Source organism: Erpetoichthys calabaricus, chromosome 1 (genome assembly GCF_900747795.2).
Source record: "Erpetoichthys calabaricus chromosome 1, fErpCal1.3, whole genome shotgun sequence".
In the NCBI taxonomy this organism is placed as follows: Eukaryota; Metazoa; Chordata; class Cladistia; order Polypteriformes; family Polypteridae; genus Erpetoichthys; species Erpetoichthys calabaricus.
The window spans coordinates 325,457,478-325,478,165 of NC_041394.2; the positions used below are offsets into that span (position 1 = coordinate 325,457,478).

At 36.9% G+C, this 20,688-nt stretch overlaps 1 protein-coding gene across 1 annotated transcript; it reads right to left on the bottom strand.

Annotated features, from left to right (window-relative positions):
* Nucleotides 1–1,238: 1,238 nt before the first annotated feature.
* tmem19 (transmembrane protein 19) lies at nt 1,239–20,485 on the bottom strand. Its single transcript, XM_028818522.2, has 7 exons — nt 20,253–20,485; nt 17,987–18,140; nt 14,702–14,815; nt 12,878–13,015; nt 11,660–11,914; nt 7,684–7,893; nt 1,239–2,669 (listed from the first exon to the last, which is right to left on the bottom strand). Exons 2-7 carry the CDS (start codon nt 18,117–18,119, stop codon nt 2,506–2,508), a joined length of 1,014 nt encoding a protein of 337 aa, XP_028674355.1. The 5' UTR covers nt 18,120–18,140; nt 20,253–20,485; the 3' UTR covers nt 1,239–2,505.
* Nucleotides 20,486–20,688: the final 203 nt, after the last annotated feature.

Below are 20,688 nucleotides of genomic sequence, written 5' to 3' on the forward strand. Positions count from 1 at the left end.
GGCTGCTCCTGTCCTGTGTCACATCATCAATAAACACTAGTGTCCCAGTGCCACTGGCAGCCATGCACGCCCAAGCCATCACACTGCCTTCCTCCACCATGTTTTACAGATGATGTGGTATGCTTTGGATAATGAGCTGTTCCACACCTTCTCCATACTTTTTTCTTGTCATCATTCTGGTAGAGGTTGATCTTGGTTTCATCTGCCCATAGAATGTTTTTCCAGAACTGTGCTGGCTTTTTTAGATGTTCTTTAGCAAAGTCCAATCTAGCCTTTCTATTCTTGAGGCTTATGAGTGGCTTGCACCTTGCAGTGCACCCTCTGTATTTACTTTCATGCAGTCTTCTCTTTATGGTAGACTTGGATATCGATACGCCTACCCCCAGGAGAGTGTTGTTCACTTGGTTGGCTGTTGTGAAGGGGTTTCTCTTCACCATGGAAATGATTCTGCGATCATCCACCACTGTTGTCTTCTGTGGACGTCCAGGTCTTTTTGCGTTGCTGAGTTCACCAGTGCTTGCTTTCTTTCTCAGGATGTACCAAACTGTAGATTTTGCCACTCGTAATATTGTAGCAATTTCTCGGATGGGTTTTTTCTGTTTTCGCAGCTTAAGGATGGCTTCTTTCACCTGCATGGAGAGCTCCTTTGACCGCATGTTGTCTGTCCACAGCAAAATCTTCCACATGCAAGCACCACACCTCATATCAACTCCAGGCCTTTTATCTGCTTAATTGATAATGACATAACGACGGACTTGCCCACACCTGCCCGTGAAATAGCCTTTGAGTCAATTGTCCAATTACTTTTGAGCCCCTGAAATGAAGGGATTGCGTTAAAAAAATGCTTTAGTTGCCTCACATTTTTATGCAATCGTTTTGTTCACCCCACTGAAATAAAGCTGAAAGTCTGCACTACAGCTGCATCAGAGTTGTTTCATTTAAAATTCATTGTGGTCATGTACAGATCCAAAATGAGAAAAAAGTTGTCTCTGTCAAAATATTTATGGACCTAACTGTATAACCTAATGCTGAAACCCTTGCCTGAATATGCTGAATTGATGACTATGCCAAATCCAGTGCATTTATTCAGTTCCCACTATGGGGGCAATTACTGTTTGGCACACTGGACTCATAAGTGGAAGTGTGTGTAACAAGAATAAACTGAACTAAAGTTGGACAGTTAGTGTAGACAGAGAGGCAGATGTTACTAGCTAAACAAATATGCAACTGTAATGCATATAAAATTTGGCATTTTTAAAGGATCACACAGTAGGTTGAGATTACAGCTTGACGTATTTGTTGGTCGAAGCTTTTTTAAATATAAATGATTCCTCCTTACCACAATTCTATAACTTTAGAATAAGTACTGCAGCGGAAGGCTCACCATTTATTTCAGTCTCAGTTATAGAAGCTTCCTCCATTGCTGCCACAGTAGCAACCTATTCCATGTTTTATTCCATATTGTAGCTGTTATCTGTAACTTGATTGCAACAACATATAAAAGAAAGATTTAAAATAGCTCATTTATTTTTCATGACTATATAGAACACATTGATATTTAAAGCAAAAAATGAACAAAAATGTGCCAGTAGTTAAAAATGAATCCTGATTTACAAGCACTATGTTTTGCAGTCATGATTTCACTGTTGCACTGAACAAAAAAAATCAGTATAGCTAAACTCGTCATATTATTGAATTGTTAATTCAAAATTAAACTAAAAACAATAAGCAGTAGGCAAAACCAATACTGTAAAACATTAAGTTGTGTAACTGTTCAAGTCAAGCTTCTTTAAACTGCTGATGAGCACAAGATTTTATCAGTCGTACACAGAGCCAGTAGTCAGCCTCTCTATGTTCAGAATTTAATTATTTAGCAAGTTGTACCAGCAGCTGACCTGAAAGGGGAATGATTTTAAGAATACAGTATATTAAAGACAGCATTATGATGAATTCACTTTTACCATGACAGACTCCTGGACTTAGGCAGTAAACAGCTGAAAACAAGAGACAAGCTGGTTAATGGGAAAGTCTGAAACCATACAAAGGGCTTATCACCCAAACCATAGCCTCTAAAATAAACACAAAGTGAGCTAAAATAAATAAAAGTAAAAGTATAAAATTCTATGCAGATTTTTCACATTATAGCTGTAAACATTTAAACAAGACGTCCATGATAAGAGCAGTCACTGCTCCCAAGGGCTCCAATCTCTAAAAGAATTTTTACTTCAGTGCAATCAATTGGTGCATTTTCACTGGTTCCTTTGTGCTTTAATCACTTTTTTTTTCTTAAAATGGGTTCATACAGCAATTAATACTTTTTTATTTGTGTTTCCTCACTTTAAGTAAAAAATACAAAGAAAATCACTTTCTCCACTAAGACAATGTGCCGTCGGAATTATGTTTTCCTGAAATTTCAGGAGTCATTGATAAAGGCTGGATACAGATATAATTCAGAGTAAGACGCTGCCCTCCAGGTTTCCTTTATGTCCTTTCAAACTTTCTAGTCTATTGTCTTGGCCAGAAGCCCCATGCAATGCCAGGTAGTACCAAAGCGATGAGTATTGAAGAAAAAAGATTCACTGCATTGTTGTCTAAAATGGGTTTTCCAGATATTCGTTTTGAAGTGTTTGTCTGGTGGTTGACAACTCTTCCAGTGCTCTCCTCATAACCTGGAAAAGAAGAAAGGATAGAATTTTCACAGCCTCTGCAACAGAAGTGAAAACACATCTAGAACCTACTGTGCTGCCAAGCTCTGGTCTTGCAGTCCCCAGAGGCTGCTGGCTTAAATCAATTTCAATCAATCAATTTCATAATTAGCAATTATTTGTTATTTATTCCAATTTGATTAAGCAGGGCTCCTGATGTTTTTTATTCAAATCAGTCTGCCCCATGCCAATGATCCCCCACAAGTGCAATACAAAATGAAAGAGCCAACCTTTTGGAAACCATCTTTTTCTACTTTCTTTTTTACTGGACCACCCACAAGAGAATCAGAGTTTCTCTTATCACTGAAAATATTTGACAAATGAAAGTTCTAAATTCACATGTTTAGTGGTAGGGATGCACATTTTGACCACATTTCATAATTGAAAGTGGACATCTTTGATTGATAAATAACCATTAACTGTTACAAACCAAAAACAATTATGCATGGATAAATTTCCACAAAAAGGTTTTCTTTTTGGATTGCACATGTAAGAATTTGTTTTAAATTTAGGTGAATAATAGTGCTAATTGGAAAAAAATGTTCTCACAGCAGATATGCTGTGCTGCCTGCTGACCTTGTTCACTGAATATTTTCCTTGGAATTCCCGTGAGGCTGGCTTTGACGATGAGCACTTTTATCTCCAAACTCCCCATGATGCTTAGTGAGCTTAGCATTACATCACAGAGCTGTAGCAGCCATGTGCAGAACTTTCATATGCATATGCACAGACAGACTTTAAACATAAAAAGACATTCCAGGTGCACCCAGAGCCACTATATGCAACCAATGGAACAAAACAGTGCCGTGCTGTCACTTTATGGCACGGCCAATGCGTGCCCTACTTGCTTATTGATCATGACGTCTGACGGAGACCCAGTCAAGCTATGTACAAATAGTGAAAAAATGTCTGGTAGGAGTGTGGGTTGCAAGATATTTAAATTGTATTTAGTTGGTTTAGTAGAATTCAGACTAATTGCGGATCACAAGCCACTAGTGCCATTGATTAACAGTAAGGATCTGGAAACAGTGCCAATAAGGTGTCAGAATCTGTTAGTAAGACTGATGAGGTTTAATGCTAAAGGAGAATATGAACCGGGAAAGAAATTAATTAAAGACGATACGTTATCACGAAGCCCACTATGCAATGTGGACAGTTCCACAGACACTGATGTCACCTTTTACATAAGTGCCATTATTCACGTGCTAGCCGGCATCTCAACAAAAACTAGGCCAGATAAAAAGAGCTATGCAAAACAACGAGCAGCAAAAGGATCATTATAGAAGGATGCCGAAAAAACGCACTGTGTCACTGAGAAAAGGACTCATTACACTAGGTAGCCATATCCTAATTCCAAAGTCTATGAGGTAAGAAATACTGAATCATATTCACAATAGACACCAGGGGTTGTCCAAAAGCTGGGAAAGAGTAAAAGACGCTGTATGGTGGCTGAGAATATCGAGACCTAAAATGTAAAGTGGAACCAGGCAAATTCTGTTTAGAAAATAAAACAGTGCAGCACAAGGAGTCACTAAAATCAGCACCATTCTGTGAGCGCTCGTGGCAGCGTACAGCTACAGATACATACAAGCACAAACAGAAAAACTATATTGTGGAGTCTGACTACTGTTCGTGCCATTTGAAAATCCTGGAGCTGCCAACAACAATTACAGAGGAGGTCATTGAAAAACACATGGCATATTTTGCTCGATTTGGGGTCCCTGACGAAGTTGTAAGCGACAAATGTACGCAGTATAACCGTGGGGCATGGAAAATTTTCTGAAAGCTTTTCAACATATAACCTCCAATCCCAAAAACCACCATATAAAACAGACACGCTGAATGAGCTGTTGAAATCACAAAACAAATCCTTAAACTGGACGATCCACTACTGGCACGTAAATGCTACAGGGCTACACCGTAATGATTTTAAACAAAAATCTCAATCCAAAATGGCCAAATAAATCACAAATGAAACAGAGATGCGGTTGTTAAAGAACAACATGCCTTATTGTCTGGGAACCTTGAAAGCCTGTGAAATAATAATACTAATTAAAGATGTATTACTAATTACAAGGTGGTTCTATCTTCATGACAGAAAAGTGTAAAGCATCTGCACAGACAGACTGGAAACATAAAAAGACATTCCAGTTGCACCCAGAGCCGCGATTTGCAACCAATGGAACAAAACAGTGCCATGCTGCCACTTTATGGCACATCCAATGTGTACCACAAGATTAGAACCCTGTAAATAGGGGTGGGCGGTATGACCAAAATTCTATATCACGGTATTTTTCTAAATTATCCCGGTTTTACGGTATTCGACTGTATTTTTTTCCCATGCATGAGTGGATGTTAACCACATTTTCAACTGCAATTACTGCAGTAGACTGGCTAAGAATAACCTATTCCACTGTCATGAGCATTGTATATTGTACAAAAAAAAAAACATTTTAATGTGCACACAAGTATTAATACAGATTTGCATGGCCCCATAAAGTGATAGTTTTCAAGGGGGTGTCACTAATGAAGAGAAGGAATCACACTGCATGACAGATGCAGTCAAAATATAGAACCTTTTTGTTGAACAAATTTTGCAAAGACTTAAACTATAATTTTGACAACATATTTTCAACCATCCAAAGAGGTATTTAGACTTAGTAAAATATCCAGAGGTGCTTGTCAAAAGTTGTATTGCACTGAACATGTCTTAGAAAAGGAATAGTAAATATTATTTGTAAACCATCTACACTTTCTGTTAAATGTTAAGCATCTCTGTCCACTGACACGTCAAAGTGACTTTTTTAAACAGCTTCACCAGCATTGAACTGCATAATATTTAAACTAATAAATAATAACAATGAAATAAATAATAGTATTATTACTGATAGTTGCACTATTACTTCAAGACTTCAAGCCCAGGTGCATTACACAGTATTCACCAAAGTAGAATAAAACAAAACAAGTGCAACTTGGTGATAACATCTTTACCAACTGAACCATCATTTAGGCAAATTGCATTAATATGGATGTTGCTTCAAGCTAAGCTATATACATAAATAATAAAACTGCAACTTGCATTTATAATGCTATTTGTGGTATAGCCCTACGGAATTGTATTAGGGCCACGGTGAAGAAAAAAAAAATACGGACACAGGGAAGAAAAAAACTAATATATGTCGAGAATAAAGTCAACATGTTGACTTTATTCTCGACATTTCCACTTTAATTTTGACGCTTATGTCGAGATTAAAGTCGACATTTCCACTTTATTCTCATAGTTTATTTTATAATTAAAGTAAAATGTTGTAAACAAAACTTAATCCTATAATCAATGTTTAATTTACTAGATTTTCTCAAACTCCGTCATAAGTTAATGCAGCACATTAAATGCATTATGTTGTGTTCCCCGACCCAGCTGTTAATCACTACGCTTCTTAAACTGACTTCCTCCGCACTAAGAGGTGGCGCCGGCAGCAATCACCACACAGAATCCATTCACTTCATGATATTCCTGCTCTCTGAAATTTTAGAATACTAAGATAAATACTTGATATCATTTTCATGATGAAATGCATTAAAGCAGGTATTAAACATGCACGGTAGTGAGGCAGTAGTGCTGCTCCCTTGCAGTAAGGGGTCCCCAGGTGTACGTTCAGTGTAGAGAACTTTATGGCAGGTGTGACGAGGCTCCAAAAAACTGGATGTATGAATGGGTATCACAAAGGTTTAACTTAAATATTGTGTAAATGTTGGGTTTGTGATCTGGTGGTCAGAGACACGAACACAGAATTCAATGGATGTTCTTCTGAGCGGGCTTTCTTTATTGCACGCATGCAAAAAGAAATAAAACAAGTACAACTTAGCTTGCAGTATTATCCAGTAGTATAGAAACAGTATTTACACATTTGAACATAATGGTCCACATCCGACCTTTTAAAACCATAGTATCTCCAGGCAACAGCCGTGACTCCTTTTTATCGACAAAACTTCTTCTGTGTCATCATATTCAACTGTATCATCAGCTACAGTTTCGGAATGTTCGCTGTCCATTTTCACCGCGCAATACCTACACTACCACTATCTATTTAGTGGAGTAGCAGTGAAAAAGAGCCCCCATGCAACACCTCTGATTAGCGGTGTAGCAGGGAAAAAGGTCCCCACATGAACCGTTTCCCGCTGCGCCACATTCCGAACGTCGTTTAGGCAATTTAAACCGGTGTTCCAGTATAAGAAAAATTCATTTCATAACAAAAATAAAAAACGGTTTTCGGTATGAACCGGTATACCGCCCAGCACTACCTGTAAATGCATTTTTTCTTTTTGCATAGTTCTAGTTTTTGACCTTTTGTTGTATTTTGTTTGTGGTTATTATTCTGCCTGCATCTTTTGTTGTTTGAGGCATGCTGGCACAGTGGTTAGCACTACTGCCTCCCAGCTCAGATCACATGTTTGGCCATAATAATCGGTCTAGTATGGTTGGAGGATGCTCCCCTAACCCTCTAGGACACTTAATACCATTGCACTATTGTAATTAACTCAAAACTAGTGCAGTTCCTCCTTCCCTATTGACTTTAATGCATTTTGATTTCAACAAACTCATGGCAAAGCAAACTCTGTGAGGTTCACTCATTACTTGAGTCTAATAGTAACTAACTTGTCACAAACTGTCTCTTTAATCTTAAACTTCTCAGTAATCTATATAAATGTGCCCAGGAGTCAATTGTATGTGCAGCACTAGGAGGCAGTCATAGCAATTCACTAATCATTAGTCCTCATGGGTTCACTAAAACAATAAACACTGCAATTAGTCACTGTCATAGTTTCAGTAATAAGTAATCTTTGATCTGTAACACAGGAAATTCCAACTCAAGGTAAGTAATGCTTTTCTTCATATTAGACTGACTGGCATTTCCAATACCAAAGTAGGATTTTATCATAATATCCCATAACACAGTGGCTCCATTCAATCACTCACCTGAATACTGCATTGTAGCGCCTAAAAATGAATCAAGCATGGAGCCCAACAGTCCTGCAGTGCCACCATAAACCACCACAGGCCACTGTGGAGCTGCCAGGTAAAGGTCCTTCACAAAAACGAGCTGACTGATATAGTAAGCCAGTCCCACCACCAGTCCACCAGAGAAACTGGCAATAACACCCACTAGTGTGATTCCTCCATTTGTTCCTGTGAGGATGCACATAAAAAAATTCCATTAAGAAATATGTAAATAACCATCAGCCAAATGTCATGCAGCACCATTCTTAGCATGCAAAATTATTTTTACATACTGTATAACACAAATTACATATTGATTCAATTATATTTAAGCAAACTTTAAAAAAAAAAAAAAAAAGGCTAAAAGAAAGATTCACTGGGATTAAAAAGGAACCTGAGGAAACATTCTAAGGCCCTGATTTTGAAAGTGGCTAAAGTGTAGCACCTTTGTGAACTAAATTGAACTAAAGTGAAATACACTGTAAACCCTAATCTTTTATGTTTCTTGCTTTAAAACTAAGTCAGCAAGGATAATGAAAAATCACAAAATCAAATATCATGCCAAATTTGAATTTCTAACTGTTCAGAACAAGAAGCCTTTATAGATTTATTCTTGCCTTGTCAATGTATATCAGGATGAGTCCCCTTGCTAAGCTACAGTCAAGAAGTGGACTGGAGAACACTGCCATGGCAAGAGGTCTTTTGAAGATGGTCCATAATTTGGATAGTCTTCGATACCAACAACAGAAGAAAGTGTTGCTACCATGCAGTGAATCTTAATGCAGAATAAAACAGTGATGATGCATAAGATTGTAAACACTGTAGTGATTACTTACACTCTTCAGGAAAACTTAAATACGATCATGGCCTGTGCAAACTAAATTTCTGGAATGCTGACTGTTGAAATGAAGCATCACCACTTCCTTTACTCCAAAGACATCTCATGCTAATGAATTTGAAGTCAGAGAAATGTAAAAATTATTTCAGAACTAGAGATGAAACATCACTAGACTCCATGTACATAAAACAATTTAAATAATGACAGCATGGTGATTCTCCAACACCAAAGAAACTTAGTATCCAAGCCAGCCCTGCAAGATCATCTCCAAAAGTGTTTGTGATGTTAAGGGTATAGTCCATAATGATTACATGCCAAAAAAGACAGATAACTGGTCAATTTTACATGGGGGATGCTTTGGCACTTGGGGCTGTCAATCAAAAAAAGCAACAAGGAAAGCTGTTAACAATCCTTCTTCTGCTTCAAGACTTTACCCCTGTTTACACTGCAGGAATTGCTGAAGATATTCTGTGAAACATTGGATCTTAAAAGAAGCCAAACTCCTTTTCCAGACCTGGCTCAGTGTGACTACCTTCTTTTTTGCCAAATCTGTAGGGCTATCTCCATGGGATGCACTAGGCCATTAAGACGTCAGGTCAGCTACAGAATTTGTTTGCACAAGCAAGACAAAACAATTTACTTGAATGACACTGAAAAGGTTCAAGAATGTCAAAACGAGTGTAGTAGTGTTCATAGGGACAAGGCTGAAAACCAAAATGCGTTTTTGCCTTACTGACTGATAAGACTCAAAACCTTTTGATCATTCCTTGTATATAAGAAGACTATGTGGAGTATAATACAAGAGAAATTATACATTAGCATTACATGATATTTACAACAAATCTAGAACAAAATGGGCAGAGGGAAATTATATTTATTTTAGGACTGCAGGCTATCTACTATGAGGAACAGTTTAATGAAGAAAAGAAAGTTGTTTATATTAATTTAAAACTGGTTAATAATCAAGAACTTTGGCAATTCTGCCTGAAGTATGGCTGCCTTGTGTAACTGATCAATGGTTAAATCACAATGGTTAACTTCTTTGAGGCATGAATGGAAGTGAAGCAGACATTGCCCTAATAATCGTTAAATCACACTCTATTGATGCTTATGTGATCATATAGCATGTGGTAGCTTTACATCAGGGTACTTAACCTTTTTTCTGAATGTACTACGTCCTGAAATTAGCTTGCTTTGTGCCACAATTTTTATGGTCTTAAAATGTTAAGTATTCAACTCTTAGACACAACTAAAGGAGCTATTTCTTTAATCTCTCCTTCATAATACTGAATTTGGGAACTTTAACAAGGAATTATTAATAACTTTAACAAGGAATTATTAATAACTTTTGTGTGGCTCTGTGTTAATTTTCTATGTACCCACCAAATTATTTTTTAGTAAATTATTTTTAATATAGAAACAGTAGTGTGATTTGATATGGAATAAAAATAATAATAATTCTTTACATTTATATAGTGCTTTTCTCACTACTCAAAGCGATCTCCACACAGGGAGGACCCGGGAATGCCTTTCAATACTTTACATTTACAAAAAAAAGTATACAGTTATATATAATTCCAGGACCATAGTAGGCCAAAATAATTCACAAATTTCATACAACTTAGAGTGGCTGGGGAGTCACAAATGGTCTCCAGTCAACTTAAAGGTTGAGCCTGCTTCATAGCTGCTCAGTTTTGCTTCTATTTTTAAGGTAGGACAAAGGCTGCTGACCATTGCCAGCTCTGTCCAAAAGAAAAGCTTTCCACAGTTGATTACTTTGAATAATACTTAAATGAAATGTTAGATATGTGTAACATTGGCAGGCCAGACCTAAGAGAGATAGAATGAGAGACAGACATTGGGAAGACTGTTTAGGAATTGAAATGGGCTGTAGACATGGAATAGGAGAATGAGGTCGGGTGAGCGGGCAGGAATGAAGACTCGTCGAAGGAGCATTGTGACACAGAGCAGTGAATGTGGAATGAACATGTATTTGGCTAGAAACAATTAACAATTAGTCAACATAACAAAAGCTCGAATTGTTGAATTTAACTAGATCAAAGAAAGCGCACACACTCTTACAAGATGTTTACATGTGGAATGTACTGCTTTCCTTTGTATCTTCAGTGCGGGTTTATATTAAAAACCCTAATCTTTCTTCTTTAAAATTCCTTGTACTATTGTCAATGGTTATTTTAAGTGAAGGAAATCTTTTATATGAGCAAAAAAAGGATATTTCTGTTTTTCCTCTTTACTTTTATGACTGCATTTTAGGGTGGATTAACCACAAGTAGTAAATATATATTTGGTGTTAAGATGAGAAGTTTAAGAATTGAATACAATCTGTACTTGTGGTTATAGGGACCTATAGTGTATTACTGGACCAGATTCTAAAAGCTACCTAGTATAATGTACAATCCTGCTTAAAATAGAGCACAATTTCATATTTTAACATCAGAATCAAACTCGTCACTTTATAACATTAACATTTTCAATGCTCCAAACTGTAAACTAAAAAAAAAAAAAATTTTCAAAATGGCTTAACCCAATTCTGTGTCACTGGAGGGTTACAGCCCATCCCAGCCCCTGCTGGACCTTTATACATAAATCATTCTGTAACTCATCATTCCAAAAGAGGTCTGTGTATGCTGCTGAAGGTATATTATTATAAATAATATAACTTTCTTCAAATTAGAACAACTCAGGAGTTAGCTAATGAAAGAGACAAAAAAAAAACACTGAATGCCTTATCTTTAGCACACATTCTAATACTAGAAATTGTAATCACATTTATAAAATATACCTTTAATGGCCACTTTTCTCCAAAGTGACTGACAAATCACAAAGGTGTGAAGATAAATGCCACAGGAGACATATAAGCATTAACTAACTATGCTTTAGTGCAAGTCACTGAGCAAATTTCACAGTCTCTTTTCCATGCTTTCTCAAATACGCTATATAGAAAACCCACTGCATTTCCACTTGGGAGCACATGAGAAAAGTGGTGTGGTAAACTGGAGATAGAGTCATGGTTCTAATGTGTAAAATATATGCATAAACTCTTCACTTCCAAATTTGCAACGCATTTTCTTAGTGTACTGATAACACATTCATTACCAACTGGGACTTTCTTCCAGGTAGTAATTAATCTTGGAGGATGCAGATTGACAACTGTTCCTATTTCTGATGCCCATGTATCTCCAGTACAGCAAGCCAAAGCACCCAAGAGGGCTAAACACATCCAAGTGGCACTATACTGCTTCCCAAAGTCAACAGGGATCTCTCCAGGGCCAGTCTCAATCATGTAAAGTAAAGCCAACTCTGTAGGAACACCACCATTGCAAAACACTTGCACCCAGTTTCGCTGTCCACCTGAAGGTAAAGATAAAACAATTGTAAGCCTTTAGAATTATGTCAAAAGTCAACATCAGATATCATTCCCCTGCTAGCATGACTTTGTTTGGATAAAATTGCTCCTGAGAGTTGTTAGACAAAAAACACCTTTTTGGTTATAATATCGATGTGAAGATATGAGAAAGTCCTTTCTTATAATCATAGGTACAGCAAATGGAAGGTAAAAGTACATTAAACTTGAAAATAAGTTTGGACCAGGAGAAGTAAGCACTGTTCACAGCCAGCTAGGTAGAGAATGAAGCAAAATGCACCGTTTATGTGGGCAGGTTAGTTTATACAGAATCAATGGCCAAATAAAGCATCAGTGTGAGGTATGAGAAACATACCCAGTTCAAAACAGACTTCGTAAAATTTGGCCACAATAGTCCTTTAGTGCAAATTTTTTCACAAAATAAAGTTACACTGGCATGCATTTACTAAGCCAACTCTTTACAGGTGTATATTTTTAGAGTTCAGTCAAGCAGGCTTCATTCACTGTAACTAGCTGTGTTACAACATGTGAGCAGGTCAAACATCTGATCTTCCAGATTAACAAGACCAACTTCCATAGCTACATACTGTATGGATACAGTTATGGACTGCTTGTATGCTAGATTTTTAACTGAGGAAGAAAAAATAGTAACAGTATACCTGAACTAAGATGTACCTTTAACTAATTATATATCACTTTTATTAATTCATTGGAATTAATAGAAGTAATGTGTTTGAAAATGGTACTACAATTTAGAAAGATTGCTTAATTGCAAACCTAATCAAAAGAAACCGATGAGCCCACAGTGTTATAATTTTAAGAAATAAAAGTTAATACTTAATCTGTTTTTAGCTCACTGTGTTATGATATTGATGAGCACAATATGATATCAAAGAATGTCTCAACCAGGTAAACACCAACAATAAGGACAAATTTAGCCAACATCTTACCTTCTTTATATTCTGAATCAATTTTCCTTTTTACATTCCCTCTCCACTTTGTTAGTTTAGATGAGGTCAAAAAAAAAGTGATCAAGGCTGAGAAAAAACTCATGTTAGCTACTGTAAGGATGAAACCCACTATCAGTGCTGAAAAAAAGAAAAGAAAAAAAATCTTAAAAGGGTAGTTAACCAAATGTACAAAATAACCATGTGTACTCTAACCTTACCTTTTTAAAATGGCAGGATAGAGTGAAGAGGAAACATACATTTAAACACAATATGATTAGAATATACAAATCTAAACACAACAAGCATCCACAGAAAACTAAACAGAATTATATTTTCCTGTTCTTTCTCTTCCTCAAAATTCTGTCCACTCTCCTCCTTTTTCAGTAGACAGAAGCCAGACATACAGTACATTAGTAAACTCTTAGCCATATCAGGAGCTGGGTAGGCAATTTTCATCTGCTCACTGCCATTGTGCCAAGCAGGCAGAATGGGTTAACAGCTAATGTCTTTAACTATAAATTACAAAGACACATGTACAATCCCCTAGACTATGTATGAGTAATGTAACCACTAATGCTATTACAGTAGAATCAATTCAATTATATGTGTGGTCTGCTAGTTTTTTTGTTCATGTAAAAATAAAAATTACACAAGGTGAGCTAATCTCCCAAAATTCAGGATCTTCTGCTAACTCATTTCTACATTTCTGACAGAGAATTTTTTTTCTTGTAACAGTATCCAGATGTTTGACATGCGATGCAAGGCTGCCTTGTTCAATTAAGGCACAAAGCATGGCCTGACTCCTAATATCTCTTTAACTGCTGAACCTTTTATTCAAGGCATTGGCTAACAAGAGCACAAATCCTTCAACATAAAGACAGGCTCCATAAATCATTTTCTAAATTTTCCTTACTTAACCAAAACTTTGCATCCTTCTATGATTGAACTACAGGCAATATCTCAAGAATTTTTATGGACAAATTTAAAATTACCAAGAGTATGTTATTCAACTCTGTTTAATGTATAGCATTCACAAATCAGTTTATTCCGATGGGGTCAGAATCAATACCAGCAACATTCGGCCCAAGGCAAGAACTAACCTTGGATGGGACACCAGTTAATCTCATAGCCCACTCATGCACATATCCACAAAGGGCCAATTTAGAATTATCACTGAGCATAAAATGCATGGATTCTGAATATAGGAGGAAAAGCAGAGTAAAGACCAGTTTACAATTGAGTGCAGACAGTCTTGTCTAATGTACATACACGCACAGGACCACGTGCTCATAATAGTCTGGAGGCACGCGGTTGCCAATACAAGGGTTCACATGCCAGGACTTCTGACGAAATATACAACACAGCAGCAGACTCTCTGGGCAATGTACATGCAATCAGTATAAAGGAGCCTTGGGGGGGGGGGGTGATGGGGGAAACAAGCAGAGAGATGATGTGCAAACTCCCCACATACAATGCCAAGGAATGGAACTCAAACTTCCTTGGCATGTGAAGTACAATGCCACACTGGTTCCACAACTCCTGACTTTGCCACCATGATGTAGGGGCTTCACAAAGCTACAGGTATCCCTGAACAAGCAGTATTCATCTTTTACAACTGGGGAAAAAACTTGAATCTTGATAGACTGCATTGCACTGATATTAGAGAAATTCTAAAACTGAGCTTCAAAAAAGATTTTTCAATAAATTATCTTAGTATCAAAATTACTGCAACCGAAACAAAAAGCTATTTGAATGCTCCAATTATCCTGCTAGTTTGACAATATGTTAAACAAAATTAAAAAGTAATAAAACAAGCAGATTCACCTCCCAATGCACCTGTGTGGTCTAAACTTTTTTTTTTAATGGCATGTGATGTTAGGATTAAGGGGATCAGAATGGAAAACAGCCATCGCCACGGAGAGACAGGTTGTAGAGTACCTATAATGCAAAATTAAAAAAAAAATTAAACTCTTAAACAACTTGCAAAGTTCTAAAACTGCAGTGTTCTGTGCGGTCATTTAGGACAACACCCTGAATGAGGACAATAATGATTACTCTGATGTACTCCAATGATTAAGTTTCTGGTCTGTAAACCAGTAGGTCACAGAGCAATGATGAGTCAGCCACAACAATAGTTGCTTCGAGCATAACAATACATAAACACTACTTTCAAAATGTAAGATACTTTGGATAAAAAACTCCGCTAAATTACCAAATTGATTATTAACTATAGTACTCCTTAGAAATATACCCTAGTAATTAATAACAAGTGCTAAAATAATTTATTAGGTCTTTGGATGACATACAAAGCTCACTAAGACATTGTTATCATTATAGGCAGAAACTGGAAGCAGTAAGCTTTGGACCCATTAAACAACGATAAATTAAGTTAATGTTCTACAAAAATGTTAAAAACACAGTCCTATAGGAAATTTTAATGTGTTTGTTTTAATACAGTTAGGTCCATAAATATTTGGACAACGACAACTTTTTTCTAATTTTGGTTCTGTACATTACCAGCAGACAGTATGTCTCTGAACACCTCAGAATTCATTCGGCTGCTTCTGTCCTGTGTCGCATCATCAATAAACACTAGTGTCCCAGTGCCACTGGCAGCCATACTGTCTGCTCTAATCCAGCTAAATGCAGTCAAATTGATTGGACGGCGTTTCATGATACAGATGGACAATGACCCAAAACATACAGCCAAAGCAACCCAGGAGTTTATTAAAGCAAAGAAGTGGAAAATTCTTGAATGGCCAAGTCAGTCACCTGATCTTAACCCAATTGAGCATGCATTTCACTTGTTGAAGACTAAACTTCAGACAGAAAGGCCCACAAACAAACAGCAACTGAAAGCCGCTGCAGTAAAGGCCTGGCAGAGCATTAAAAACGAGGAAACCCAGCATCTGCTGATGTCCATGAGTTCAAGACTTCAGGCTGTCATTGCCAGCAAAGTGTTTTCAACCAAGAAATAGAAATGAATATTTTATTTCCAGTTATTTAATTTGTCCAATTACTTTTGAGCCCCTGAAATGAAGGGATTGTGTTAGAAAAATGCTTTAGTTGCCTCACATTTTTATGCAATCGTTTTGTTCACCCCACTGAATTAAAGCTGAAAGTCTGCACTTCAACTGCATCTGAGTTGTTTCATTTAAAATTCATTGTGGTAATGTACAGAACCAAAATTAGAAAAAAGTTGTCTTTGTCCAAATATTTATGGACCTAACTGTATTATCTCAGCAGATGGCTAAAAAAAAATCCAGTTATAAATATATATATACATATATAATATATTTTGACAGGTCAATAGGCAGAAAGTCACAAGACTAACTTGATGTTACTATTACAAAGAGTTCAATGTCTCTGAAGAACATTTGCTAATTGTGCAAACATCCGAATAGGACAATGAACATGAGGCCAAATTTTACATTTTCTGCTTCCTGAAAACTTGACTAGTTTCCAGTGCATGATATGAAATGCACCAGTGTGTCCAATGAAAACCATCTGCAGCATTCCATTTTAGTGACTCTCTAATATTAGCTCCTAGTTCACTAGACAACATGTACCATCTATTTAACCAACCTTCAATACTCTGACTGAAATAAGCATGACTAATGAATAAAAAGGAAACATTTTCTAGTTCTGCAGGGGAAGTTATTGCTAAAATTCAAAAGGCCGGACATGGCGTTTTCAGTCCTTTAATTAGGAAATGAATGACTATACTATAAACAAAATTAAAACACATCACTCTAAAACTGTGGCTTGTTTCTGCCCATTTTAAAAATATACTGTATATGCACACACACAAATATGTGGTGTTCTGGGTTCTGACTTAAACTTAGGACAAGTTAATCAGAAATTAGACAAATGTTCCAAAATAAACAAGTTGCAGGAGCATTTTTTTTTAATTTAGTTTCTATAACTTTTTATGGTATTCTTTGTATAGGGCAAGGAAATATCCAGGCCTAATGTCCAGCTTGGATAATCAGCAGTACATTATGAATTTTGTTTAGAAATCTAATAAGCACTGCACATGTAAAGCCAGCAATTTATATACCGCTTAAATTAAGTAGAGTTTTTGATATAGTAAAAGAGTTGATTCAATAAAAATTTTAATGATTCCTAATCATTTTTGCTCTAATAGGCCAATTCTAGATTGAAAGTTCCAACAAAACAAAAACATGCTGAGTTTTCTCCTCAATTTTGCCAAAATCAGGTCAGTTTCCTATTGACCAGCATCCTTTTCAGAGTGCTGAAAGATGCAACGGAGTGAGGCTGCAGGCAATTTACATAATTACACCAAAGTTTTACAGGGGTTGTGAAAACAAAAATAGTTTGGCCCAAGAGTTATTTTAAGCAAGGTTTAGAAAATGTCCCCTGAGGGCACTGACCAGCAGCACAATTTACATTAAGCTGTCATCTCATAAGAGCAGCAGCAGTAGCAGTAGTATTAGAGCTGCAGGCTGCCTGTCATTTCCTCACATTATGCTTTGAGCTGCAAGGTCTTTGAACAGAGCAGCAGGTATGTTTAGGAAAAACTTTTCAGACTTAAACAGAAACTTAACATTTTCTAGTAATTGTATTGTCACATGTATAGAGTATAGTGAATTTTTTATTTGCATATCTGACCAACATATAACATGCTTTCTCTGTGTACATAGAAAATAGAGACCTTATTTACTAACTTATTTCCTTTATGTTAAGATTTCTAGTAAACTGTTGTACATTATTCAACCATTATAGCTGCTTTAATCCTAATTCTATTCTACTTTAGTTCAGGTCATTTACGTATCTACTCCATTTTACTATTCAACTGTTCTTTACAGTTGTAATTGAAAGCAAATGCACCTACTGTTTATTTTGAAACATCTTCTTGTTTACCTTGTGAAGACCTATGTAATTGTATACTCAATGAATGTTGCTATATAAAATAAAGACTGACTAACCTATTTTACGATAGTCTCTTATGATGAACACTACCATTATGGATGAAGGCATGGGAAACAATTTTTAAGAATAATGACATAAAGCAGCCTTCAAGCAAAGACCACTGCATGTCCATGCCAAACAATCTATATATTAAATTAAAGAAAAAGTTGAACTTACCAGAGTATGTACTGATTGTAAGAGAAATGATCCAGAATGACAAAGAGATTGCCAGAGTGGCACACAAAATGATCATATCAGTCATCATCTTTATATATTCTTTCAACAAAATTTCTTTTTGAAACTCAATCATTGATGCTTCTCAAAACAAAACCTGCAAAAAATAAGAGCACTGAGCAAAGCAAGTTGCTATTTCCAATCTGAGTAACTGAAACAATCACAAAAATGTTGGCCCAAAATTTCAATGAAGATAAAAAGAAACAAGACAGGCATCACAGATTCATGGTGCTAGAATTCTAACCCCAAATATGGGGTTATTATTTTCATCCTTTTAAATGTGGCCCCATCACCCCCGCCAATCCACAGACTTGCTGCCAGGTTGACTGCCAATGCTAAATTGTTTCTGTGTGTTATGTGCATGAGGGCAAGAGAGAGAAAGAGAGAGAGAGCAGTGGTTTTGGGAACAAGTTTGTTCCTGCTTGTGCGAATAACACAACATCTCTTTCAGTGCAACTTCATGACCTGAATATACTCCAAAAGAGAAACTCCCGGAGATCTGAAGAAGTATAAAATTTACTCCCTTCAGAATACGTGCACTAGATCTGCACTTAGGTCTTGTCCCAGTTGGCCATGTCCAGTTTATGTCTGGTAAGATCATCTTAAACCATCTCAACTGCCTATTCTCAATTTGGAACTGTAGCTACTAAACTCCAAGATTCTCTCAGTCTAGCTCCTTATCAACCATTGAGCTCTGCGACCATACAAAGGAGGCTCATTTCAATTTTTCTTCTTTTTTTTTTTTTTTTTAAATAATAAAAACTATAATACTTCCCTGGTCTCTTTAACAGAGATTACTGAAAATTTCATTTATTTTCCCTTCTCACCATCCCCCATTACCGAGTCTTTTAATATTTAAATTAGAGCAGAACAGTGATGTATGTACTATACAAAAATATCAATCCAACCAATGTCAAACCTGCTTTATCAAGTTCAGAGACATGGGGAACAAAAACCTGTTCTGACTGCTTAAGCCTACATCATACTGCATGACTGAATTTCAATCATCGCCTTCATTTCATAATCTTAGCAAATTGGGGAGAATGTAACATGCTCTCTTGACTGCCACTCATTTCTCTGACATCCCCAGTGCCTCAATCAGACCAGTCTGTGCCCATCACAGAAGCTGGTGACCCCCAGAAACTTGTCTTCTGATTGGGTTGTGACTTTGGGTCTGACAGAGACAGAGAGTTTTTAAATAATCAACAGAAATTGGGACTACTGTGCAAATTGTTTGCTTTAACTTGCAAGACTTACTTTACTTGAACTGCTGCAGAACATCTGTAGGTTGTTACGTATTAGTTGTCCCCTGAAGGCCCATTTGTTATATCTTGATATTTCCTTTTTTTTCAGTTTTTGCTAACCTAAACTTTAAATTGAAAACTCTGGCAGTGTACTGCTTACATCTTCAACTTTTTAGGTCATCCATTGCATTTCAACTGATTACATTTGAAAAATAACTGTAAAAAATGAGTTAGTCTAAAAATGTGATTGGTACTGTATGGTATATTAAACCAGATCTAGATCATTGTACTTGGAACCAGTTCCAAGTCTTAATACTGGCTTCTACCTTGTTTTAAACTGCTTTTCTTCTCTTCATATCAGTCCACCCACAAACTTTGAAGATCTTTTAAAACCTATAATTTTTTTGTAACTGTGAATGATGGGTTTCCTTTTTCAATCAGAATGATCCTAGGTTACTACTTATCCCTCCAATTTTCAATCTGTTTACCCACATCATAGTTGCAGGCACCTGGCAGTTTTGGGAGCACAGTGGAAAAGAAAACCTGAAGACAAGCCAGGCCGCAGCTGCTTACTGTCCTGTATGAGACAGACCGCAGTACTGGGCCTGGATTTTGAACCCAGAACTCTGGAACTGTGAAGTAACATCGCTAACCGCTGCACCACCGCGTCACTCCGTCCTCATTTACTTCTCATCTTACTCTTTCGTGACACACAAATAAAACGAACCCTTAGCTCTACATAAAATGATTGGGTGTGACAATGTCTGTTCGACCGCTCGATCGAATTCCCATTACTGCCAGATGTAAATGGTACTTCTCTAACTATGCTGTCCTAGGCTAGTGAAGCTGCACACCATTTAATAAATACGTCACTTGCATTCACTGATCTTCTTTATTAAATTAATCTCACAACGATGTTTCTGCCAAAGCTTGTTTAGGATTATAAAAACACGGATTGCCGTTACCTGACCAATTAAAAAAGCGAAACGGCGATGCCCACTGCGATGCCATCCTGCAGACATCCTTCAGAGGCAAAACTGGAGCTGCCTGAAATGCGCAGAAAGATTAAGACCTGACACACCGTCTTACGTCGTGCTTTCCTGCACGGAACTTCGCTTTTTATCGGATTAAGACAGTGAAAGTAAAAACAGGCAAAGCAGCAGTCACTTGGGAAGGTCGGAACGTCTTTACTTCCGGTGTGAGACCCGCCCACTTCGCGATTAAAAGTGCGCGCACGCAACTCCCGCCCCCGCTTAAAACACCACGACAAGTTTCATTTAGGTAAGCCGTGCACGCCCACATGATCCTCGCGAATATTATGATAAATTATATCAAGAATGATGGAGCAGTATGGAAAAGTGGATGGAATCTAAATTATGTAATTAAGAAAATTATTCAAGT